Source organism: Lepidochelys kempii, chromosome 3, assembly GCF_965140285.1.
Source record: "Lepidochelys kempii isolate rLepKem1 chromosome 3, rLepKem1.hap1, whole genome shotgun sequence".
Classification (NCBI taxonomy): Eukaryota; Metazoa; Chordata; order Testudines; family Cheloniidae; genus Lepidochelys; species Lepidochelys kempii.
Window position 1 is genome coordinate 116,704,735 of NC_136382.1, and position 27,476 is coordinate 116,732,210.

Below are 27,476 nucleotides of genomic sequence, written 5' to 3' on the forward strand. Positions count from 1 at the left end.
CTGCTATAACAAGACTAATCAGCAATGCAATGCATAGAATCCACAGTGTTCCATTCTTGTACTCACTAGTTGTTATCTCAAATTACTCATTTAGCTATGAACAAGCTGTTCTTGCCATATTTTGTATGAAGATGATCAGGGAAAGAGAGAAGAGGGAACAGGAAATAAATGGGGAGCAAGAAAAGAATAAACAGACGTTGAAAAGAAAAGATGAGATACGTGTCAAGTAGAGATCCTTTCATACAAACGTTGTAAAGGACTTACATCCTTAGTGAAGTTGGCATTATTATATATCTTTTAAACATAGGTCAATAGATGCACAGAGAAGAATGAATGACTTTCCAAAGTCATGCAATAAATCAATCACAAAGTCAAGAACAGAATCTAGGAACAGAATCAGACTCAGGCCTGGTCTACACTTCCACAGTAAATTGACCCAAGTTATGCTACTTCAGTTATGTGAATACCGTAACTGAAGTCAACCTAGCTTTGGTCAATATACTACAGTGTCTACACCGCACTGTGTCGATGGGTGATGCTCTCCCACAGACTTCCTTTACTCTTCTTGGGCAGGTGAAGTACACAGATTGATGGGAGAGTGTACACAAATCGATGAGAGAGACCTGCTAAATCGACACTCGTTGCATCAATTGCAGCAGTGCCTATCTACCAGTAAGTGTAGACATGGCCTCGGGGTCCTACACTAACCACTAGACATATGCTCATCAAAAATAATGCCAAAAGACAAAACTCAGTAAAGAAGAGGTTGAATATACAATAGACTGTAGAATCAAAGAAAATGTAGCAGCAAAACAGAAATTCATGAAACAGAATAAGAAAGAATATCCACAGAATTAGCATTAAAAAGCAAAGAAAAATACACGGCGGGTCTGATTCTTCTGACGTCAGTGACGGTGATGTAAATCATGAATAACTTTTCTGAAGTCAATGTTACATTTTTGTAAAACTAGTAAATTTCAACTTTTTTCTTTTTTCACATTGGATTTTTTGATATATTAGATTTCTATTAAAATTTTTCAGAAACAAACACAGACAATTGGAAGAACTGTATAGCTTAGGATAAAGCACCACCTCCTAATACATCATCCTGCTGAGAAATTCAGGAGAGCTTCCTTTTATTTAAAGAACCAAATCTCTATGCTCCAGGGTTTAAATTCTCAGAGAGTATTTCCTGGAGCTCCCTACGCCCCACCCTCCACCATGTTATGAAAACTCCAGGGGGGTTAAAAATATTTACCGGACCTCCACTCTGGACAGCTCTGGCTGAATTTCAGATCTGACATGCAATCCCAAAATATATTAATGAATTAATTAATTAATTTTAATGTCAATGTTCTGTATCCCCGGGCAAAAAAGCTCCTCCTTTTTTCCTGTAAAAAACATTAGTACCACCAGTCACCACGAATAATTTTTAAAACACTCCTTGGATGCTCCCAGTCACTGTGTTACTCTGACCAAGGACTCCCAAGGTTCTAGCGTTATGCAGGTGTATCTGTGAGAGGAAGATGGGGATGAGGGTGGGAGTGGGAGTGGGCGAAAGAACCTTCAAAAGTTGGTTGGGACTAAAAGGGCAGGAGACTAATTTCATGTGACCTTTAACCATATGGAGAAAGGTGTCGTCCTTTGACCCAGCAACAGAGAAGCCACAGAAGCTGCTATAACAGGGGTGGGCAAACTAAGGCCCGCCAGCCGTTTTAAGCTGGCTGTTGAGCTCCCGTTGGGGAACAAGGTCAGGGCCGCTCCACACAGCTCCCGGAAGCAGACGCATGGCCCCATTCCAGCGCTCCAGCCAGGGAGCAAGATCAGGGGCTGCTCCACACAGCTTCCGGAAGCCACGACATGGCCCCCCCTCCAGCTCATACACGCTCCAATGGCACTGCTCCAATGGCCCCCTCTGGCACTCCAATGGGAGCTGCAAGGGTGGTGCCTGCGGACAGGGCAGCGTGCAGAGCTCCCTGGCCATGCCTCCACATCAGAGCCGGAAAAGGGACATGCCGCTGCTTCTGGGAGCCGCTTGAGGTAAGCACCGCCTGGAGCCTTGAGCCTCTCCCCATGCCCCAACCCGCTGCCGCAGCCCTGATCCCCCTCCAAACCCCTCGATCCCAGCCACAGCACCCTCCTGAACCCCAAACCCTTCATCCCCAGCCCCACCCCAGAGCCTGCACCCCCAACCAGAGCCTGCACCCCTTCCTGCACCCAAACCCCAATTTTGTGAGCATTCATGGCCCGCCATAAAATTTCTATTCCCAGATGTGGCCCTCGGGCCAAAAAGTTTGCTCACCCTTGAGCTATAACATTTAAAGGAAAGGATCACGGTTTGTTTGGCAAAACTTTCATGTAAGGTTGTACAGCTAACTCCCTCCGCTCTTAAAATCCCACAGGGACCCTGGAAAGAGCCCTAGAGGAGAATTCCCCACAGGATATTTTGGCAATCCACTCCACAAAAAACTGGTATAAGTCTCCTGGGGAAACTAGGATTCTGCATTTCTTCTACTGGTTAACAAGGAAAAGTTACTGTATATAGCCTAGTTCAAAAATATATATATTTGGGGGCTCATCCCCCAAAGCTGCCTCAAGTCTCAACAAATCTTCATTTCCTCTGGAGAGCAATGCTTTCCTTACAGATCCCACAGATAAAAAGATTGACAGGGCTCTCAAAAAAGCTTTTGATTAGGCGACTGCTCATATGAACATATCCTTCCAAGTACTGTATTTTCTTTGGTTTGTACCCTATTAAAGTTGATTGAGGAATTAGAAAGGAAACCTTCCAGGCCCAGGGCAAAACCCAGTTTTATCCAAAAAGATATTAGGTTAGTGACAATTAGTTTTCATATTTTTGCACAATGCAGTACAAGACTCACTCAATTCTACCTTCAAATATATGAAAATGGCAACCTCTGCTGTAGCTCAAAGGGCACTTTGGGTGAATCCCTACTCCCAAGCTTTATCAAAGGGATATAAAATATCAGGTTCATTTTTAAACATGCCCCTGTAGTATTTGTAGAATCACTGGATAAATTAATAAAACATATCTGACAAAAGCTTCGCTACCCCAACCGAAATCAAAGACAACATTCAATAACAAGATCATAAGATGGATCCGAGGGCTCCTTCAATAGATGGTCCAGCATTCCTTCTATACAGAAGAAGCATTTTTGGATGAAATAGTGAAAATCACGTGAGATTGCTTTAGGTTATGTAATGTGGCCTCTACTAAAGATTACGCAGGCCTCTCTGAGAGAAGAAAAATAGGTATGTCTTTCTTTTTGCACCCCAGGTTCTCTTTTTCCCTGGTCCTAGTCAACTTTTTGGCAGCACCAGTCTCAGCAGGCAAGGCAGCCCTCACTACATTTGAACACAAAGTTCTCAGGGTGAACAGCTTCTGTAGCTCAGTTTGTATTACCAATCTTCACTAGGTGGGCTGAAGCAAAATTTTGTTTTGAGAATACTTTTGTCTTTTCTTGTACTCTACCTTTCCCACCCAAGACTGAGCCAAAAAAAACCAACCTGAGGTGGATTTATTTTTACAGGGAGCTGCTATGACTGTCTCTTGTGTGGCAGAAAAGTAATTAGGTCAGAGATATCATAGTGTGAGACGAGATGGAAGCAAAATGTGCCAAAAATCACTGATGGCAACTGATGGCTACTGTTTCATAGGTTTAATCTCTCTTATCACTATGCTATCAGACGCAATCTAGTGTTGCAGAAATTTTAAAAGAAGCCAAATGTAAAAAGGAACTAAAGACATCTAAGCTAATAAAAAAGATACACGTAAGTCAATAGAGTAGATATAGCAGGAGCAGGAGAGCCAGGAATACATGCAGAAGCAGGATTACTTTATTTGGCATTCTTACCAAAAACATTCTGAATTTTATTTATTGTGTTTTGTTTCATTTCTGGTACTAAAATGGCAACAGTGTGGTTTCTCCAGAATCAGGCAGGATCTTGGCCTGAATGCCAGTCAAGGAAATAATGACCAGAATGTTTTCAAGTTCTCACATCTATTTTTTTTTGGAATTTATCTTTGCAAATATCATTTAATTAAGTTTGGGGATGTGTTCTTATAATTACAGATGAGCTGCTTACCTCAAATGTATAAACAGGTAGGGCAGCTTTTTATCTGTATTTATAATGGGATCAAAGAAAATTAACTGAAGAGCACATAATAACTGAGGAGTCCATTAATAGTTGACCAATGTCCGAAAAAGAAAAGTTGCACCATAAATATCATACCTGGGAAGTCGATATTCGGATTTCACTGTGTCATACCTTTATAGCATACCTATGTACAGCACATAGATACTTGGGATTCTGCGTAGCCCAGACTCTTCAAAATTACAGCAATTAGGTGAAAATAGAATATAGACTTCAGGAAAGAACAACTGGGGAAACAAAATGGTGCTGACAGAATGTTAATTAAACTTACCCGCCTTCCTTCTAGAAACTTAAGGGCAGAGCCAATATTAGCCACCCAATGGATCCTCTTCAGATGACGTCCCTGCTCGCAAGGCTTAAAGAAAGAATAGTGCAAATTACAATCAGATTTATGCCAACATTCTTACAAAGTGAAGGCCAGGTCATTATAAAAGCACATGAATATGTGCAGTGACCTGATTGATATGTGAAAATATTGCTGAGTGCACTCAAATTAGCATTTTTGTATATGCAAATAGATATACAGGAAACATAATAAATACAAATATTGAAGGCAAATTTTACAGCTTTGATTAAATTTTAGATCTACGTATTATAATCCAAAAGTATCATCAAGTTCTATTTAGTTAACAACCTCACAACACAAGCTAGTCAAAAACGATATTCACTAATTTCTCTATTCTTTACTATGTTTTTTTCTGAACATATAAATCTAGAAGGTTCACTGAAGTTTTAAATGACAAATCAAAATTCCTATAATACTAATAGCAGTTTTTCTTCCAATATCACTTATCTATTTAAGCAGGTTTTGGGTTTTGGACACATAAGTAAGGGAAGTGAACATGCCATCTCCAATGTATGGTTTACAAAGGGAATGATAATGGTGGTTATTACTTCAAAAATTCAATGTGAAGTAGATCTTTTCACTTTTTCCAGGGGAACTCTAGACAAGCCATTTACAACACACATTTTGCTTCTCTATAAAAGAAAAAGGACACTAAACTATCTAAACTGCTACATGCCACAAGGGACCACAACAGTGGTTCCCTTAACCCACCCAGCAATATTGTTAATCTATCCACTATACTCTTAGCCCAGCAGAAGAATCTGTCCTATCTCGGGGCCTATCCTTCTGCCTCTCCACCCCCACAAACAGGTCTGTGGTGACCTAGAATCCTATTTTTGATGTCTCCGACTCAAGGAATATTTCCAACACACCTCTGAACAACATACTAACCCACAGAGACCTTCCTACCAAGACTACAAAAAGAAGGATTCTGGGTGGACTCCTCCTGAAGGTCGAAACAACAGACTGAACTTCTACATAGAGTGCTTCCACCGACGTGCACGGGCTGAAATTGTGGAAAAGCAGCATCACTTGCCCCATAACCTCAGCCGTGCAGAACACAATGCCATCCACAGCCTCAGAAACAACTCTGACATCATAATCAAAAAGGCTGACAAAGGAGGTGCTGTCGTCATCATGAATAGGTCGGAATATGAACAAGAGGCTGCTAGGAAGCTCTCCAACACCAATTTCTACAAGCCATACCCTCTGATCCCACTGAGGGTTACTAAAAGAAACTACACCATTTGCTCAAGAAACTCCCTGAAAAAGCACAAGAACAAATCCGCACAGACACACCCCTGGAATCCGAACCGGGGGTATTCTATCAGCTACTCAAGATCCATAAACCTGGAAATCCTGGACGCCCCATCATCGCAGGCATTGGCACCCTAACAGCAGGATTGTCTGGCTATGTCGACTCCATCCTCAGGCCCTACGCTACCAGCACTCCCAGCTATCTTCGAGACACCACTGACTTCCTGAGGAAACTACAGTCCTTGCTTACAGACAGTCCCCCAACCTGAAGCAAATACTCACCAGCAACCACACACCACACAACAGAACCACTAACCCAGGAACCTATCCTTGCAACAAAGCCTGTTGCCAACTGTGTCCACATATCTATTCAGGGGACACCATCATAGGGCCTAATCGCATCAGCCACACTATCAGAGGCTCGTTCACCTGCACATCTACCAATGTGATATATGCCATCATGTGCCAGCAATGCCCCTCTGCCATGTACATTGGCCAAACTGGACAGTCTCTATGTAAAAGAATAAATGGACACAAATCAGACATCAAGAATTATAACATTCAAAAACCAGTCGGAGAACACTTCAATCTCTTTGGTCACTTGATTACAGACCTAAAGTGGCAATTCTTCAACAAAAAAATCTTCAGAAACAGACTCCAAGGAGAGACTGCTGAATTGGAATTAATTTGCAAACTGGATACAATTAACTTAGCTTTGAATAAACACTGGGAGTGGATGGGTCATTACACAAAGTAAAACTATTTCCCCATGTTTATTCCCCCCATCCCCCGCTGTTCCTCAGACGTTCTTGTCAATTGCTGGAAATGGCCCACCTTGCTTATCACTACAAAAGGATTCCCCTCCTTCCCCTCCCGCCCCACTCTCCTGCTGGTAATAGCTCACCTTACCTGATCACTTTCATTACAGTATGTATGGCAACACCCATTGTTTCATGTTCTCTGTGTATATAAATCTCCCCACTGTATTTTCCACTGAATGCATCCGATGAAGTGAGCTGTAGCTCACGAAAGCTTATGCTCAAATAAATTTGTTAGTCTCTAAGGTGCCACAAGTACTCCTTTTCTATAAAATATGGTTCACGGTCTTTCTGAGGCCAACAAACTATCATGAGTCCTTTCTGAACAGGGGATTTTCTCCAAAGGGGAGACATACAATTATCTGAATGTAATCAAGACACAAACACCCCTTATATCCTAAACTTTTAAAATTTGAAAGTGATAATTAAAATTTACATCTAATCATCCTGTGATACATTATTCCATCAAGAAAGATAGAGAATGGTTGTATCATTCTCAAGAAATCTCTTCAGTAAATTGGAAATCAAAGTGTAATCTAGACAAGTTTTAAGATCATGTATATTTCATATCTGTAAAATGGATCTCTGAGAATCAGACCCATAGGTTTCCCCTATCTTGAACAATTCATTCTGACAGAATGTACCGAATAGGCAATCCACATTTTGGTATCACTGGATCATTAACTACTTCCATTTTCATTCCTATTCAGAAAATCAAACTTTAAGAACGGTCTGCTATGGATTCTGAAATTCCCCCTGTAATTTCAGTGCATTCTAATATTCTTCACTTCCTGTCTTAAACCATAGTATACTGTTGCTGTGCACTGTAAAACATCAGCTATGTTCCACCCCAGCAGTGGCTTCATTTCCATAGACGGTAATCCTAACTAATACTTATATATAAATTATAAAACACTCTGGGATGATACTGTATGAAAAGTCCTTTTCAACCTGTAAAATTATCTATTATTATTCTTTTGCCTATCCTTTCGGTAAACCTGATACCGTGCCTTTTTAAACTCCAGTAATTTTTCTGGGTCTGCATTGCCTCTTTTCTTTCAATAGTGTTGTCATAAATATAAAGGGAAGGGTAAACCCCTTTAAAATCCCTCCTGGCCAGAGGAAAAATCCTCTCACTTGTAAAGGGTTAAGAAGCTAAAGGTAACCTTGCTGGCACCTGACCAAAATGACCAATGAGGAGACAAGATACTTTCAAAAGCTGGGAGGAGGGAGAGAAACAAAGGGTCTGTGTCTGTCTATATGCTGCTTTTGCCAGGGATAGAACAGGAATGGAGTCTTAGAACTTTTAGTAAGTAATCTAGCTAGGTACGTGTTAGATTATGATTTCTTTAAATAGCTGAGAAAAGAACTGTGCTGAATAGAATAACTATTTCTGTCTGTGTATCTTTTTTGTAACTTAAGGTTTTGCCTAGAGGGATTCTCTATGTTTTGAATCTAATTACCCTGTAAGGTATCTACCATCTTGATTTTACAGAGGTGATTCCTTTATTTCTATTTACTTTTACTTCTATTAAAAGTCTTCTTGTAAGAAAACTGAATGCTTTTTCATTGTTCTCAGATCCAAGGGTTTGGGTCTGTGGTCACCTATGCAAATTGGTGAGGATTTTTACCAAACCTTTCCCAGGAAGTTGGGTGCAAGGGTTGGGAGGATTTTGGGGGGAAAGACGTGTCCAAACTACGTTTCCCAGTAAACCCAGTTAGAGTTTGGTGGTGGCAGTGGATATTCCAAGGACAAAGGATAAAATTAATTTGTACCTTGGGGAAGTTTTAACCTAAGCTGGTAAAAGTAAGCTTAGGAGGTTTTCATGCAGGTCCCCACATCTATACCCTAGAGTTCAGAGTGGGGGAGGAACCTTGACAAGTGTGTTTATGTTGGCTTTGATATAATGAATTTCAGTGTCACTATTAACAAAGGTAAAGTTCCTTTCTTCGATCTTGAATAACATTTTACCACAAGGGAGAGACTTCTCTTCTCTGAAAGCATAGAATAGAATCAAAAAACTAGTGCAGTTCAACACTGCAGAAACCCTTTAGAACACATATCTCAAATTAAGCAATCTTCATTCAAGTGAATTATCCTTAAGCATGCTTACTGTCAGACTGGCACATAGTTTAGACCCACAATCAGAATGACTTTAAAGCTGTTATAATCTAGTGTAGGTTTCTATCTGGAATCAAAATGCCTCCCTATATTTTATGGAGGCAGATGATAGCTAGATACGAATAAAGAATAACAGCTGAAGTGTGGCATTTAGATACTGCCTTGAGTAGGGGGCAGACTGAAACTCCTAAGCCCTAGGGTGAGTTCAGGGAAGGATTCTATCTCTATCCATTAGGAGCTTGCAATCTGATCACTGGGCTGGTTTGGAAGGGGCTGGAACTCCTAATGGATAACCCTACTCACCTCTGCTGACCTGCATAGGGCCAAGTTGGCCCCAGAATTAAAGACTGATTCTCATTTACACCAAAGCCTCTTTATACAACTCTAGAAGTGTAAAGGGACCTTCAAATGGTGTAAATTTGGGCCCTTTTCGCTAGAAGAACAGGAGAAAGGGGCCTTAGTATAAATGAGAATCAGACCCTAGATCAGGGGTTCTTATAACAAATTTTTTGGTGGCCTCAGAGTGCGGCCACCAACTCTTGCTGGTGGCTGCTCTGAAAAATTTTCCTAAAATGCTTAATTAACTTTAGGAAAATAAAATAAATATGCACATATACATGTCCAAATCATTGTAATTTATTTAAGGATGGTTTTGTTTGCAGACTCAGTAATAAAAATAATGCAGAGTTGTCTCAATACTTTACTGGGCCTAAACAGAATAGAAATACAAATAAGGTGCTTTGCATGTTCTTGACTTTTGTTGTTGTTGTTTCTTTTGCTTTTTTGGTTGCTTTTTTTTCTTAAGACTTGCTAACTAGTAAGTCTGCTGGCTAACTGGGAGGCACTGAAAAGTGATATTAACAAACATAGAAATATCCCTTTTCACAGCAGACATACTCAGGCCCAGCAAGCCAGGAGACAAATTAAGCCCTGGATGGGGAGGTGGGTAGAGAGGCAACAGAGTCCAGGGGCAATGGGAGGATGGATGGCAGGCTGGGGAGATAGTGGGAGCCAGTGACGATGTGTGTGTGGGGGCGGGGGTGCCTGGGCCCAGCACCTGAAGCCAGAGTCTACTGCCATGTGCTTAGAGCCCGCCGACCCTCAGCTGGGGGGATGGAGTCCACTGACCCAGTGCTGAAGCCAGAAGCCCAAGTCTTACTGCCACCAGGAAAAAGGGGAACTCACACCTGCTACCTGCTTCTCTGGTGTTTGTGGCTCCAGAGGGGGGTAGGGCCAACCCCTGCTGGCGGCCCCGGAAGAGGAGCTACTGCTTTTCCTGTCCCGACCCCGCCAATCACCGCCCAGGAGCCTGTGGCCACAAGAAAAGACCCTGGTGGCCAATGGTCACATTTGAGAAACGCTGCCCTAGATAATATCAACTATCCACCACTCTCATAAAGAAATTAATAAACCAAACAAGTAAGATAGACACTATTTCTGTGAGATGTACAGAAAGTTTTGTGTGTTCTTATTTTCCCGCTACTGGTTCTAATGATTTGTGATTATTGTCAACTTCAGATCCTGATGATGCTGGTGCACAAATACAACAAAAATGCCATTTTAATGTTAAGCTCCAGTGAAACGTGCACACTGATAGATAAGATGCATGTAAATAATCAACATTTGCTGAATGTAAAAAGACAAAATAAAAAGCAACAGATATGGTGTGCATATATTTAGCGTATCACAAACAGGGAGTAAAACAAAGAATATCAGTCTATAATAAAGTATTCCGTATACCTTAACCTTGGCAGACCACTTACTTAATAAGCCTGTTTTATGCTGTAACACAAGGGTACCTATTGTCTTTCATGTATTACTTAGAAGTTCAGAAAGCCATCTTATCCCAGTTCAAAGGGAAACAAATCCTTACCAGTTTCTGACCAGAAAGAACCTCCAAAAGGGCAAGTAGCTTAACCCCATCTTTGATATCTTCAAACAGATCATTGACCACCAAGGGGGGATTGCGCTGAAAGGTGAAAAGAAATCAGATATCATAACTAACAACACGGCTACTCTGTTAAAATAGAAAGGGACAGAAAATTAATCTGGTCTTTGTCAGCAATGGTTTAATGGGCCAGTTATCATTTGGCATTGCTGGCTCTGGAATGTAACACTAGATGCATTAATATCATAATGTAAGGACCTGAAATAAATCTACTGCCCTGCACAGTGAAGGCATGAAATGTTGAACATATAGGGCCAGATCCTCAGCTGATGCAAATCAGCATAGCTCCATTGACTAGCTCATAGCATCCAGGTAAAAATGACAAGAGGGATGGAGAGTGAAAGGTAGCTATATGCTGCATTAGTGAGATATGCAGCTGCCACGTTAGTCCCACCTACTAGCAGCATTAAGGTCGAAGAGAGGAATAGTTACATGTTCAATTTTCATGCTCAGGATCACACTTCAGCTTAAGTCTGTTCATGCACAATAATTTGCCATCCCACAATTTGTCCTGTTTTTGATCCTGTGTTCTTGAGAGGAAGGGAGTGTGCACACAAGACTCTTTAGATGCTCCACATGAAGGACTATGCGTACTTCTTAATCTTATTAATAATACCCATGCATAGCTTCCACATCCACTTGCACTGAACACAAAGACTTGCAGGATTCAAGGTTATTATACAGATGTGCAATGTAAAAAATAATATGGTGGCACCTTGAATATTCTTAAACTTTAAGCCCACATCACTGACCCTTTACCTTAAGTCCCAGCATTGAGTGAATGTTTACAATTTCAATAATCACTACTGATTTCCAAACCTAAAAACATCTGTCATCTACATTTAGATTCACCATCATTTTTGCTGAAGAAACCGTAAAATCTACCATTCTTATTAAGAATGCTAAACTTGGGAGGTATCTACAATGTTGACATGCCCATTAAGAAACTATTAATTAAGGTCAAACACACAATTCCTACATACAGTATTACAGCCATATTTTGATTTATCTCATATTCCACCTAGTATTCAATATACTACAGGAAACTGTCTCTAAACCTGAAACATACGACTGGGTGAGTAGTATGAAGGGAAGACAAGGTGTGGCAGGAAGTGTTTAGTGTGCTGGGGCTGTTAGAGTCACAGTACTACTTTTACATTGCTGACAGTTGTTTCAGAAGATTGCCATATTCCCTCCCCCCCCACCCTTTCTCCTCAAGGATTGCAGTTCTCCAATACTAAGTTACTCAGAATATCAGTTCCCACTCATGACAAATTACTGTAACACATGCTATTAAATTTTCAGAGACAACAATGATAATATTGAAAATATACTTAAACAGATTTTGTTTCCAGATATTTTGAACGATAAGATGTCATCATTAAACTCTACTTTCTCAACTGCTTTGACACTTCTTATGCCATTTTATGTAACTCTATCAGTTGGATAGTACAATAACAATTTCATGCATTTTCCCTAACCTAGCACATCAAAAAATACTGAATACTGAAATCCTGGACGCATTGAAGTCATTGGCAAAATTCCCATTGACTATACTGAAGCCAGGATTTCACCTCAAGTTTGTAAGCATCCACATGTTTTGTTGCTGCTGATTGTCTATTAGACATACACAAGATGGAAATACCATATAAATAACAAAATTCAGTCTTCACTGTTTGTAAAATCTAGAAAAAAACAAACAAAACAAAAAACCCTGACTTCACAGAAGTCATGAAGGGCAACAATTGTTACAGTGACTAAACACATAAATAAGTGAGAACATAACATCAGGGACTAATATATACTAAACTGTATAGTATATACTAAACTGTATAGGCAAAAGAGGTGCCTACTTTGTTTTATGGTTACATCAGATGTACATCTGAAAAATCACGCTTTCACAACCAACTTGATGTACTGCTCTTGTATAGTTCATACAAAAAATAACTGAAGAACTGGAGATAAAAAAGGAAGCATTTCCCTTCAGGAGCAGTGATGATATAACAAAGCAGGAAAAAGCAAAGCATCCCTGTTGTAGCCTCCAACATTGAAAATACTCTCCCTTTGTTGTTTAATCTAGATTATCTATTTCTTCTATGAAAAAAATACTTTTAGCATTAAGTGAAAAGAACATTCTTCTGTTGAAATGAGTCTTTGTACATTTAAGATTTGTTATGTGGTTATGCTCTTACAACTACAGTAAGAGAACTGCAGGTTTCCTTTAGATTACTGTACAGTTGTGTTGTACAATTTAAAAAAAGATGATCAGAATAACATGTAAAGTTATTTTCATTCTGATATGCTAGTAGTATCAGATTAATGAATAATTTTGTTTAAAGAAAAACCCTCTGCTTACCACACTTACATTTCTACTAATACCCCTGATGCTAGACCAAACTCTTCCTCACTGTGACTCCAGTGAAATCAATGGAGTGTCAAAGTTAAAGTAAAAATGGATTTGTCCCAGGCAATCTTGTATTATATGCTACAAATATAGATACAATTCATTTCCCTCTGTGTTGTTTTTTCCTTTGTAAATTTTGAAGCAACATCATACTACTTTCAAGTATTTGGATTTAGCAGTGAAAATAATGATCCATAAGGGTGGTCATCACATCAATAACAGTGGGTGAAATCATGTCATTTTGCCATTGACTTCAATGAAACCAGGATTTCTCCCAAAAAACTTTACTTCTAAAATGCTATGCTTTCTATGCAAACTAAAGCTGTGAAGACAGATTTCATAGAACTTGGAAAAGGAGGCAAAATATAAAGAGTGCTGGAAAAGATGAGAAGTGGCAAAGAAACAACCAAATTATTGACAGCAAAGATTTTGAGACCAAATGCTGAGAAGTAAGGGAAACCACAACAGTTCCTCTTAAATCAGGAAACTGCAATTCATCTCTTGCTGGTGCTAGCTGGTAAATATAAACCTGTGTATTCTATTGAGCAAAGTTGTCTTCTTTTTTCTCTTTACAATCACTCGCAGTGCTTAGCAGAGCAGAACACATGCATGGAAACATAAATAAAACCAGTACAAAAGGGAAGCAGAAAACACAGATAAGAGATATATGAACACTTAAGAACTAACTTTCGGGCAATGCACTATTACTAGATTGGTACCATTACCTCTTAGATTGGAAATTAGGTAGGTAGCTTGCTTCCTAACCAAAAACGCTTGGTGCAATATACATCATAATGTAAAGTCCTCTACCACCATTAAAATGTTGACCTCTTTTTAAAAGAGAAAAGCATGTAAGGAGGGCCCGTTTAAAAATAAAGTGTACATAGCTAATAACTCAAGACTCTTTCTTACCAAAGATAAGTAAATGACATAGCAACCTTTTTTTCTTCTGTTTTTTTGTATGCTGCTGTGGTCGCACTGCATTAGTTAAAACATTACTGATTTAGCGGAAACAAACTTAAAAATATAAGGCCAAATTCTTTGGCAGCTCTTACTCAGAGTTCTCACTGACTTCCGTCTGTATTCTAGTTATATTGGGACAGAGTGGGGTGACATGAATTGGGATTTTGCCTGAGTAAGATCTAAGTCAGGACTACATGATTTGGCACACTGCATTTAGAAGCATCTATATGTGAAACACGTATATAGTCTGTGATATTTAACTGCAAAAAAATTCAACACGCACATCAATCCATCTCCAGCGTGTTTATTATCAATATACAGTGGTCACAAACTCAACATTTCCCACACTTTTATGCCTGTAATACCACAATTATCTCCTGGAGTATTTCATGCCAGTGTGAGAATGGTTAGAAAATGTTGACTTTTTAATGGCAATCACTAACTCCCCTTTTTAAGGTTGCTGTGGACATCAGCCTTATTGTAATTCAGCTCCGTGTACCTATGAAATTCAGTATATCCCAAATAGTATGCACAAACTTCCTGACACTTAGAAGTTTTTAGATATTTATTTATATATTATTGTATATGCACCACTAAATATGATAGCTTAAATAAAATTCCTGTTTTTCATGGAAAAACTTTCCATTCAAACTAACATAGAGTGATTCTTCTGCTATAATAGATAAGTACATGTCCCTTGGCCTCATATGTAATGTCAATTTGAATAATGTGAGCCAGTTAATATGTACTTTTTCCTTGGTAGTCTCCAAGTGACAAAGTCATTACCTTTTGTTAAAAATGTGAATAAAGTTAAAAGCTACTGAATACTATTTATACAAGAGATGGACCAGAACTTAACAAATATTCCATCCAACTACCAGTCTGTACTGTCAAAATGTTAACATGAAATCTGTAGAAACATGTGGTACAAACATATCTGAACTTTAGAAAATATTAGATCTATATCCAGACACTGGCTTTGTGATTGGTCCCTACAGCTACAGTGACTGAATCAATAACATTGATCTTAACATGCCATATGTGCTAGAATTATAGAAAAGTTAGTGTTGATATAATATATATATATACTTTGCTCTTGCTTTTATACAGTACTTTGTTATACTGGAAGCAGTAAGCAAATAACAAAGGCCTTGTCTTCATTAGGAAAAAGGGTGTATTTTTAACACATATTAACTAACATACATTAAAATCCTAGTGTAGCCAAGTCAAGTTGTAAACATAATTTTCCTCAATCAGCTAACATGTATATAAACTACAATTTGCCTTGTCTATACAAGGATTTTCATATATCTTAGTTTGTTAGCTGATGTGTTAAAACACACCCTCTTTTTCTAATGAAGACAAGGCCTTCGGTGTCTGCTTACTTCCTCCAAAATATCAAAGCAATAGCAAAGCACACATATTATATCAACACTAACTTTTCCATAACTCCAGCACATATGGCATGGTTACACTTGTGGTAATAATTATATTAAGAGTGGCTGTGAGGAGGCAAGACATGAGTGGTGAGGCACACTCACCACAAGTAAATTCATGAGCGCTGTGGGAGGCATATGAATTAACTGGGAAGCTTTTTAAAGGTTAGCAAACTGATTTTTTCCCATACTAAGTATTTTATTTAAATATAGATTAGAACTGATCACAAATGTAACTTAATGTGGGAATTTTTTGGATAATCCTATTGCTCTTTGAAACTGGCCTCTCGTTTGTGCTAATATTTAGAAAATTTCTTTGAACAGTGAAAGCAATACAATTTAGAGTATATCAATTAATATACTTAGGATGTAATTATTAAACTCAGAAAAGCAGATTTTTAAACAGCCTACAAACTGTAGTCTCTCCTCTCTCAGAAGTATTAAACTGAGTAACAGAAAACTTTTTGAAAAACCCAGACAAATATCACGGAACAAACAAGACATTTGATAAACTTCTCTGTTTTGTCCTACTGTTTTTTGTTGCATTGCATCTCCTTTTCTGTATTTTTCTATTGTCTCTCTAAACTGTAACTGCTTTGAATCTTTCTTCACACCTATGAGTACACTGCCTAAAAAACAGTTAGTGCTGTACAAATGAAAACAATAGTGTTTTGCAGATCCTCTGTAAAATGATCTGTAGAATGTTGTGAGACTTCCGTTACTAAAATAAGTGGTAGCTGAATTTTCAAATAGCTTCAAAACTGCATGAGCAAATCTGGCACATGCACTCGCTTGCACAAATTGATATCTGGGTGTGCAATTACCTGATTTGTTTGTCCTGATTTGTCTGAACAAGCTGATGTGCATAATTTTAAAGGCTGTTTTGAATATCTGACCTTTATTCCTCAATGCCAATTTAAAGGATTTATCCTGAAGCCTCTAGGTCACATGCCCCCTCTCTAGAGGCATGCTCATAGCTTTTAGTGCCATCTGTGTGAGTAAAGGCTGCAGGATTAAGCCCTAGATTTAATGTGGCAGTTTTCTTCCAAGGATATCTTTAACCAATGGTTTATTATTAAAGGAAACATACCATAATTACTGAAGCAGGAGACTGGGAGTCAAACCTCCTGGGTTTTCTTCTCAACATTAGTTTGTTTGTTTTTTGGCTTATTACGTGACTCCATGCAAGTAACTTAGATTATCCATGCCTCAGTTTCCCCTTTTGAAAAATAAATATAATAGTACCCAATTCTCATGGTTACTTATCTAATAGATGTAAACTATTCAGCTCCTTGTATGAAGCCATTACATACTCTAAGTGCAAAGTATTATTACAATTAAGCTCAGAGTTGACTAGATAAGACCTTGTTATGGTCTCAAAAATTCAGTAACTATTATTATAGATGACAATATCTATTCTTGGTTTTTTTCTATTTCCTTTTCTTTTCTAAATCCATAGAGAGTCTTTTTTTCAATTTACAACCCTGAATATAGAGATACATATATAGGTACAACACAACAATGCAGAGTAGTGTTTCATAAATATATCCTAAAAACCTTCCATTCTTAGCTTTATTTTGGTTTATTATCCCTCGTCTGCTTTTATTTTAGGATGCTCTCCATTCTCCTTTTTATCTAATTATTAAGTGAACCATATTAGTTCAATTGTGTGGGTGTCTGTTTCGGAAAGTAGCCTGTGCTGCCTGACACTTGGTAGCAGAAGTTAGATAATACTGCAGGTATTCCTGGATTTGGGGGAATGAGAAGTTACTTACTGTGTAGAGTAACTAGGGTTGTTTGAGATGTGTTGTCCATATGCACCTCATGAGCCAGAGATGAGAGGTTTTTTGGCCAGCAATACCCCTGGGCACGCATGTGCTCTTTCAGACCTCGTGCTTTGAAGTGAGAGCAAATGGGATGAGGCCCACCAATCGTCATTTGGTTCCTTTTCACTGCAGAATCCCTGGAGGTAAGGATTTTGAGTTAGAGGGGATGGAAGGGCAAGTTGTGGAATCTGCATATGGAAAGAGTTGTCACTTTGGATGGGCTATCACCAGCAGGAGAGTGAATTTGTGTGGGGGGTGGAGGGTGAGAAAACCTGGATTTGTGCTGGAAATGGCCCAACCTGATGATCACTTTAGATAAGCTATTACCAGCAGGACAGTGGGGTGGGAGGAGGTATTGTTTCATATTCTCTGTGTATATATAAAGTCTGCTGCAGTTTCCACGGTATGCATCCGATGAAGTGAGCTGTAGCTCACGAAAGCTCATGCTCAAATAAATTGGTTAGTCTCTAAGGTGCCACAAGTCCTCCTTTTCTTTTTGCGAATACAGACTAACACGGCTGTTACTCTGAAACCTGCATATGGACAATAGATCTTGAAGTACTCCAGTTACTGTACACAGTAAGTAACTTTTCCTTCTCCTTCAAGTGCTTGTCCCTAGGCACATTCCAATGATGGTGACTCCCAAGCAGACATTTTGTTAAGGAGATGGGATCTTGTAGTAGTTAGGTAAACAATGAGTGAAGAAGGGTTTTATCAAATGCAGCATTGGAGCTGGAGGCTTCAGTCAGGGCACAGTGTCATGTAAACGTGTGGATTGAAGCCTAAGTCGCTGCTTTACAAATGTCCAATACTAGTAAGTTTTGCAGTGATGCTGCTGATGCAGTTTGTACTCTAGCAGAGTAACCTCTGATTGTGGACTGTGGATCTACCTTGGACACCTTTTAGAAGGTTGTATTGCAATTGGAAATCCTGTTCAATACTCTCTGGGATAAACTGCAGAGTCTTTCGTTCTTTCTGCAATAGAGACAAACAGTCCTGGTGATGTTCTAAAGGGTTTTGTTCTGTTTAAGCAGCAAGCCAAGACTCTCCTAATGTATGCAACATTGCCTCAGATCTGGCTGCATGGATTTTCGGGATGAATATTGGTAGATGTATTTGTTGATTCAAATGGAATACTGTCACTAGGGAGTATTCCAGTTGGGAGAAATGTAGGGTGTATTCTCATGAACACTTTGAGTGGAACACCGTGTGTGGTGGGGTCAGCCATTAGTGCCTCAATCTCTCCCACTCTTCTGACCCAAGTTATAGCAACTAAAAATGCCATCTTCATTGACAGGCGCAGCAGAGAAGGAGCCCATAGGTTTTGAAGTGTAGTCTCATGAGGGCTGTAAGTAATAGGTTTAAATCCTGTGGGAGTACAGGTTCCTTAAACCCCTTTGAAAACCAAATTACTGCTGGATGGGAGGAGACTGTATGATCCTCCACTGGCAGATGGTGAGCTGAAATCGCTGCCAAGTGCACTTTGAAGGGACTGATGGAAAAGTTCTTCCATTTTAGTTATCAAGTAACTATTTGAGAATCTGTGGAATTAAGAAGTGACAGAATAAGTTTTGGTGGCACCAGGGGAGACCCTCGGCTATTTTGCCAGGAAGTTCTCTCCCACTGCTTGTTAGAACTTTTCTAACCAGAGAGGAGGAAGCCTGCTATACCAATGACATCCATCCAGCTATCATGCTGTGAGATGTAGGGACGTTAGATTCAGGTGTAGAATCTGTCCCTGGTTCTGAAACAGCAGATCTGGGAGTAGAGGTGTGGACCTGAGCTGAGATACTGACTGGTTCAATAGCTCCCTGAACCAGAACTGTCTGAGCCATGCTGGAGCTATGAGGATTAACTTTATCAAGGTCTCCTTGTGTTTGCAGAACAATCAGAGGGGTCAGGGATAAGTATTCATCAGGTCTCCTGACCATGGTATGAGGAACGTGTATTCTATAGACTCTTGACTCATCCCTCTTCTTGAGCAGAAGTTCTGACACTTGGTATTGTGATAAGTGGCAGAGGTTTATCATGAGATCGCCCCAAGCCATGAAGATATCTGTCAGTATCGTGTCTTTGATTTCCAACCCATGGTTTGGAACAAAGCATTTGGCCTATGAAACTGTAGGCTCGCTGAGGAGTTGGCGCTCTCGCTCCTTTAATGTGAATCTGAATTGTTTTGCCTTCGCATTGACCACAGTGATTATGAAGCAGAATGGGATACGGTGCAGTAAAACCATTTCACAGCCTGGGGTGGTACTTGGTATTTCCTATCTGCCTTACAAGAGGTAGGACTGAAACCAGCATCTGCCACAGGGTTCTGGCAGGGTCAATGATGGCCTCGTTGACAGAGAGGACTATCCTTCCTCCTGAAGATGCCCGGAATATGTCTACTAACTTGTGTCTTTTTGTACCTCCTCAAAAGGATTCAGACGGTCTCACCCATCCTTTTTAATGGGTCTTGGGGACCCTTAATAATCAATCTAGTTGTGGGGCCTTGGTTGGTACTATGGCCTCATGAGGGGATGAGGATAGGGTGACCAGTGAGGGAAGTCACTTCCTGATGCCTGCTCTTCCATCTCCTTCTCCTCTGTGTGGCTATACTGGAAGAGGGAGGGGTAGAGAACCACAGGCCTGGGTTCTGCAGGCCCCAGTATCTCTCTCGTAAGAGCTGTCTAGACTATGTAAGATGTGGAGGGTTGTGGCGAGAATCTGGAGAATAAAGACGTCACTGGCATGGATCTTCCTCACCTTCTCTCTCTGAAGATGAAACAGACAACAACGCATATGCCTGATTCATAGGCAGTGCTATGGCCCTCAGTGTGATAGGGACTGACGGTGCCGAATTGATAGATAGAGTTCGTGCTAACTGTAGTACTGAAGGTGACAGCAAGGGGGACTGTGGTTCCATTTCCATCGGGCCACATACCTGAACAATGCTGTGCAGGGAAGTGTAGATAGGTGTGCTGGAGCCAGATTTTTCTCAGGGTGGCATCGCAATCCTTGTAGTGGCAATAGTGTGCTCCCCTGGTTGGCCTGGTTCAGGTGCCAAGGGAGTTGGCATTGGGGCTGTTGAGGTAGACGGTGTCAAGGTTGGTGCTAAACTTTTTCCCAAACTCATGGATTTTGGTGCCAGATGTTTTGTGCCATCAAGTAGGAACCAGCACAAGACTGAGTTTCAGCAGGAACCATTCTAGGCTGCGAAGTCCCAGATGATGTCCAGTGCCAGGGGAGCTTTTCGTCTCAGAGGAAGCCTTGTTCAGCAATCTACCTCTGGGGCTTCTGGCTCCCTGCAGTTTGTCAGAGGACGACTCTGTTATTATGGCCATGGTTCTAGTCAAGGTTCTCAACAGCAAAAAGCCGGCACTTACGTTCTTGGGCTCTGAAGGTCCCTGTACTGGGGTTGGGAGTCATCTAGCAAGCCCAGGTTGGAAGTGGGTCTCATAAATTTAATAATTAGGAAGACCTGAAGGTGGGCCTTCACGTGCTTCCTAACAGAGGAGCTGAAGGACTTACAAATAGCACATTTATTGGGAAAGTGTGATTCTCCCGAACAACAGAGGCACTCTGAGTGTCCATCTGAGGTTAGGATAATTCCTTCACATGAGGGGCAATGTTTGAATCTCGGAGAACCAGACGACGCCATACCAGTGACAAATAAAACTCTAAGACTAAAAGCAACTGAACAACTATAATTACTGGTTAACTACGAACTAAACTGTAAAAGTAATAAGCTATCAACTATAATAGAAAGGCTGGCAGTATCTCAGACAGTCAGGGTTCCATCTCTAAGCCATGAGGAAGTGAGAGGAATTAAATGGCAGCTGACAAGCCTCACTCTTATATGATCCCGCTACGGAGCATGAGGACTGAAAGAGTGCATGCATGCCCTACCGGTACTGCTGGCCAAAAAGACTCTGACTTCTGGCTCATGAAACACATGCGTACCATCAGTGGAATGTGCATAAGGACAAGCACTCAAAGGAAAGCTGACATTTCCTGACTGGTTAAGCCTGTGTCTAGTTTATTGCCTTTTCTAAAGCTTTGAAATTACTATTTTCAATCATCTTCTGCCAATGATAATACTAGCAGAAAAAGATAGGTCTTTTGTTTACTCTGACAGTGACCATCATTATTTCCTCTTCTTTAATCACTCAAGGCTTATCTAAAAATTCAGGACAGACACTGAAATGGAAAACTTTTGAGTAACTGCTGTCCAGAACTGCTGTACTAACTCAGTGTTGGAAATATTTCAATTTAGCTTTGCAGTACTATTGTTCTCCATTTTAAACTCAGGCCTTAGATAAATTCATCCAAATCAGGAACAGACAGCTTTCTCAAATTATTTCAGATATATTTTTACACCTGCTCTTAACAGAGATAAATAACCTAACTCCAAAAGTTTTGAAGTACATTCAAACAATCTGATTTTAAGGCCCAAGCCCCAGTCCTGTGCACTCATGCATCTGCCTAACTTTGTGCTTATGAGTAGTTCCACTGTCTTCATGGGTCTTTTCATGCACAAAGTTAAACAGATAAGTAAGTCTTCACAGGATTGTAGCCTTAAACTTGAAATCATCTCAAGCTTTTCAGTTAGTAACTTTTGACTGGAGATTTTAAATATGCATTGTATACTGAAAGTATTTTCAGCGTATTTTTTAATCTATTTTTTATCTATTGTGACTGTTTCAGTGATATTCATCCTGAGCTAGAATCATATAAGTAAACTAGAGGTAAAGTGATTCCATACCTCATTAACAATCCATGGAGATATCCATTCCCCTTTTTACTTTTATTGATAACTTTGTATAAACTTAAATTCTATAAGTTTAAAGATACATTCATTGACTTATGATTTCATAACTAAAAAGTAAACCTAACCTTACACTGATCAACTGTTGCATTACACAAAGAAAACAAAAAACCTGACATTTCATGGAGAGTTATTAAGGACTCAGATACCACACATATTCAACCCTCACTTACCAAGGTGATAGAGATGTTATAGATTAGACACACTTGATAAAATAAGATTAGACTAAACCACACTAAAATAAGATTAGATTAGACAACAGAGTAGATTACATTTCAGTGGGAGCTTGTGTCCAAAATAACAGTTGCCAACAATTAAAGAAAAATCCTTGGACCAGTCTGCAAATGGTACACCTGACAGACGGAAAGAACAGATTTGATGCTCAACTGGCATGGCAGGAGGTGGGTTGCTGGGTTAGGGGAGCAGAAAGGATTCAGTAAATTAGGGAGGCAGGAAGGGGGATGCAGATCTGCCCAGTTACAGTAGTATTGTAGGAAAAGGTTCACTAAACTACAGGTAAGAGCTGAAGGATCTAATCCTTGCTTTTCTACTGAAGCTTTTAATATTTCCATTCACTTCACACCCTTTACTGACTAAGGCTGCATAACCCAGACTAAGAAAAGGCAACTATTGTTTACCCATTTTACAGACAAGGAAACTGAGAGGTTGCGCAGAGTCACTGCAGGTAGAGCTGGGGACCTATGTCTCATCTACTTTGCTACACACTTTCAGAATAAATAAGTCAAATAGCCTGTATAACCCATGCTAATACTCTTAGTGACTATTTGCCCCTCTCTGGTGGCTAGACCATATGTAGAGGTTTATGAGTCTGGTACTGCCTACATACTAATAGAATGATCCTGTAGTTCAAGGCCTGTGCTCAGATATCCCAGAGTTCAAACTCAGCAGAAGACCCACGAAGGGCCTATATTAACTTAGCGATAATGTCCGCAACCATGAAACTATACTCTATTCTCAGACTCAGGAACTGAACCCCAGAATCCTGATGCCTAACTTTCTAGTGCTGTTTCACAAAGTCGTGTAATCCAGTGGTTATATTCTAGACAATCCTCACAGATGTTAACAGCATATATGTTAGCACTGGTCCGTGTATGATCTCATTTGTGCTCCCATCTACTTTTCTTACTCTAATGTCCTGACCACACAACAAGTGGCAGGACCTGCTGCCTTCATCTGAGGATGAAGGTCCTTCATGCATCACTGTGTATTCCACTGTGGTTCTACAACCCACCAAAGACATTAGTTGTTGGCTCCTTCATGGTGTTGTGAGCATGGGCATATAGCTGGCACAGTTCACTAATTCCTCTGACACTTACAACATCTGCAATGAGATGGAGACCTGACACGTGCCTATCACCAGTGTGCCAGGCTTCATCCTCCATCCAACTTGAGTACCACCTACTCCTTATGTTTAGGCTGCATTTCTCCACACACCTTCTTATTTTTTGTTTCCCACAGTCCCACTATATCCAGAGACCTTCTTGTAAACTGCCACCTGGAATTGCCCAAAATGGTCCTTCACAAGTGCTGGAGAAGGAATCTTGACCACAGGGAAGCTCCCTGTGACCATTTTCCTTGGCCTCACACATGCACCCAGGCACAGTCCCTCTTGACAGCATCTAAATGACTCCCTCAGCACGGAACAGTGGGCACTGCCTGAGTTCTCACTCAGTGTCCCCTCTGGCACACTTTTACTGAATTTTTGGCCTCAATCCCAGTTTGAGTTTTGCCCCATAATTAGTTGATGCCAGGTCCTTTATTTGGTCTCTCTCCTTCACTGACGGAAACATGGTTGTCTGTATGGGAAGGCCCCTTTGGATAAATACACAGAATAAAAAACCGTGACACTTCAGAGAAAGGGACAGGATGAAATAAAAATGTGCTTGTCCTGTCACCCCTGTACTGTTTTTGCCAGTCATAGGATCATCTCTGTCTTTCCCCCTCTCCAATTGAGCTTTTATTCCCCTATTGCCCTACTGTCTCCCACCTCACGCACAGACTCTCATTCACACAATCCTTCAGTTCACTGCTACTCGCACCCTCATCCACCCATTTCCGTCACTCTCCTCTACTCATACCTATTATCCCAAACCCATTCACTCACAGTCAACCCTGCCAACCTAACTTCCAGCTCAAAATCCCACCCCCAACAGCTCCTCGTCTCCCTCCAAGCCAACCAGCTCCTTCACAGAAACCCCTTCACCACAAACCATTCCCTTGGCCTAACACCCCTTCCTACCCAATCGCCAGAGCTCTGAAATCACACACCAGTTCTAAAATGACACTTCTCTTCCCCTCATACAATATCTTCAGAACACCTTCCACTCCACGCTCAAAAAACTCCTCCTCATGCTCTTAGACCTTCCCTGCTACACTCAACCCACCCATCCCAAGAGAAAAATGTCTACCCAGCCTCAGAATCTTCCCCTCCCCTCCAATCTGAAACCCCAGGCACAGAAATACCCACTTACTTACCTCAGAAACTCCATCAATCCCATGTAATGCTGGAGCTCAGAAACTCCCCCTGACTCAAAGCTGGACCTGTAGAAACTGGAGCAGGAAGTATGTGCAGAGAGCCCCCTTACCTCACCTGTGAAGTTCTAAGACAAAGTAGCCATGCTGAGGCTCTGCACCTGCAGCCTATCTGCTACAGAGACTCCAGGTGGAGTTGGAACAGTTCCAGCACTACCAGGTGACCCTCAATAGCAGCCCAATGTACTGCCACCAGTAGAACCTTAAGGGGAGCCCCTAGTGCAAGCAGGTGGTTCTGGACACTACAGTAGAGCAGCCACTCTACAGCTACTACAGTGTCTGACAGCTAGGACATTAGTAGTGGAGCTTAGCACCACCAACCCCTCAGGACTAGCCTCTCCTGAAACATTTATAATGTGTTATGCTTCAAATGATGTGATCCCTATTCAAATAATATTCTCAAAAATTAGAAGTTTTGTCTGAGTAAAGATGAAGGGCACTATCCCCCAGCTTCATTAAACAGTCCAGAGAGAACTGAAAGTTAAAGAGGAAGAACTAGGACACAAAGTACCCTAAGCCTGCAACAGAGAGGCAATGAGCCGCCATGCTCCCCATTCCTGCAAGCCCTTGGACCCACCTCTGCACCTACTCTGCATGACTGAGGCCCTGCCTGTTTTCAAAGGGAGAACGAGAGGTGGATAAGGGAGCAGCCACTCTCCATATATTTCAGAGTGGTAGCCATGTTAGTCTTTATCAGCAAAAATAACGAGGAGTCCTTGTAGCGCCTTAGAGACTAACAATTTATTTGGGCACAAGCTTTCATGGGTTAGAACCCACTTCATCAGATGCATGGAGTGAAAATACAGGAGCAGGTATAAATACATGAAAGGATGGGGGTTACTTTACCAAGTGTGAGGTCAGTCTAACAAGATAAATCAATTAACAGCAGGATACCAAGGGAGGAAAAATAACTTTTGAAGTGGTAAGAGAGTGGCCCATTACAGACAGTTGACAAGAAGGTGTAAGTAACAGTAGGGAGAAATTAGTATTAGGGGAAATTAAGTTTAGGTTTTGTAATGACCCAACCACTCCCAGTCTCTATTCAGGCCTAATCTGATGGTATCCAGTTTGCAAATTAATTCCAGTTCTGCAGCTTCACGTTGGAGTCTGTTTTTGAAGTTTTTTGTTGAAGAATGGCCACTTTTAGGTCTGTTATTGAGAGACCAAAGAGATTAAAGTGTTCTCCTACTGGTTTTTGAATGTTATGATTCCTGATGTCAGATTTGTGTCCATTTATTCTTTTGCCTAGAGACTGTCCAGTTTGGCCAATGTACATGGCAGAGGGGCATTGCTGGCACATGATGGCATATATCACATTGGTAGATGTGCAGGTGAACGAGCCCTTGATTGTGTGGCTGATGTGGTTAGGTCCTATGATGGTGTCCCTTGAATAGATATGTGGACAGAGTTGGCACCGCGGTTTGTTGCAGGGTTTGGTTCCTGGGTTGTTGTTTTTGTTGTGTGGTGTGTGGTTGCTGGTGAGTATTTGCTTCAGGGTGGGGGGCCGTCTGTAAGTGAGGAGTGGCCTGTCTCCCAAGGTCTGTGAGAGTGAGGGATCATCCTTCAGGACAGGTGTAGTCCTTGTTGATGCGCTGGAGAGGTTTTAGTTGTGGCTGTAGGTGACGGCTAGTGGCGTTCTGTTACTTTCTTTGTTGGGCCTGTCCTGTAGTAGGTGACTTCTGGGTATCCTTCTGGCTCTGTTAATCTCTTTCTTCACTTCATCAGGTGGGTATTGCAGTTTTAAGAATGTTTGCTAGAGATTTTGTAGGTGTTTGTCTCTATCTGAGGGATCAGAGCAAATGCGGTTGTATCTTAGAGCTTGGCTGTAGACAATGGATCGTGTGATGTGGTCTGGATGAAAGCTGGAGGCATGTAGGTAAGTATAGTGGTCAGTAGGTTTCCGGTATAGGGTGGTGTTTATGTGACCATTGCTTATTTGCACTGTAGTGTCTAGGAAGTGGACATCTTGTGTGGACTGGTCCAGGCTGAGGTTGATATCTTGGTCTCCTTGGGATTCCATTATGTTTGGTGTGAAAAATGCACTAGGATTAATGCTGCTAAAATCTAACTTCTGCAGTGACTGGTTTGTGATTTCTACAACACAGACACACGGGGACATTCAATACTTACCCTTTTGGAAAACACACCGCCAGTGGAGAGAGAAATGAGTACCCATAGAGCTGCATGGTGAGGCAGGCCCTCTGCATAGAGGTTCTATGATGTCCGCAGGAATGACTCCTGAATTTGTCATCCATCCTATGCAGTTTGGAAACATGCCACAGAGCTGGCAACCCCCTCATGTGGGGAAAGAATTTCTCCAGATATCCATGGTGTCAAAGTCACAGATATTTTAACTCATTTTTCTCCTCCCATTGTTTTTTCCATGGGAGAATGACATGGAGCCCTGATTAAAGACTTCACGTTTTTCTCAAAACATGCATGCATAAATTTGGAATTGTGCTGAATACACACACATAACTTAACTTGTTAAAGCTAATTGTACCCATGGTCCTTCAGAGCTCACATTTATGAACTGAAAGAAACACAGATTTGTCTTTCTTAATTATCTTTCTCTGAAAGCTGTTTGCTCTCTTCTCTTCCACTCTTCAGGGTACAAAGGAACAATAGGCCATATCCTGTGGTCCATACTCAATTTTCATTCAGTCCTTTCTCGGGCAAGTTTTTCACTGAAACAAGAGATCCACAATCCAACGGCTGGAAGTTGAAGTTAGACAAATTCAAACTAGAAATAAGCTATACAGTTTTAACCACTGGAACAATTTACCAAGAGTCGTAGTGTATTCTCCATCACTGACA

At 40.8% G+C, this 27,476-nt stretch overlaps 1 protein-coding gene across 10 annotated transcripts in view; it reads right to left on the reverse strand.

The window, feature by feature from the left end:
• Nucleotides 1-27,476, reverse strand: part of SYNE1 (spectrin repeat containing nuclear envelope protein 1) — a 501,907-nt gene that overhangs the window by 386,429 nt on the left and 88,002 nt on the right. For all 10 annotated transcript variants that reach the window (XM_073337684.2, XM_073337695.2, XM_073337685.2 and 7 more), the window contains 2 exons: nt 10,593-10,688; nt 4,448-4,531 (listed from right to left, as the gene is read on the reverse strand). In XM_073337684.2, coding sequence (XP_073193785.2) covers nt 4,448-4,531; nt 10,593-10,688 — 180 coding nt within the window. The remainder of the gene's footprint in view (nt 1-4,447; nt 4,532-10,592; nt 10,689-27,476) is intronic.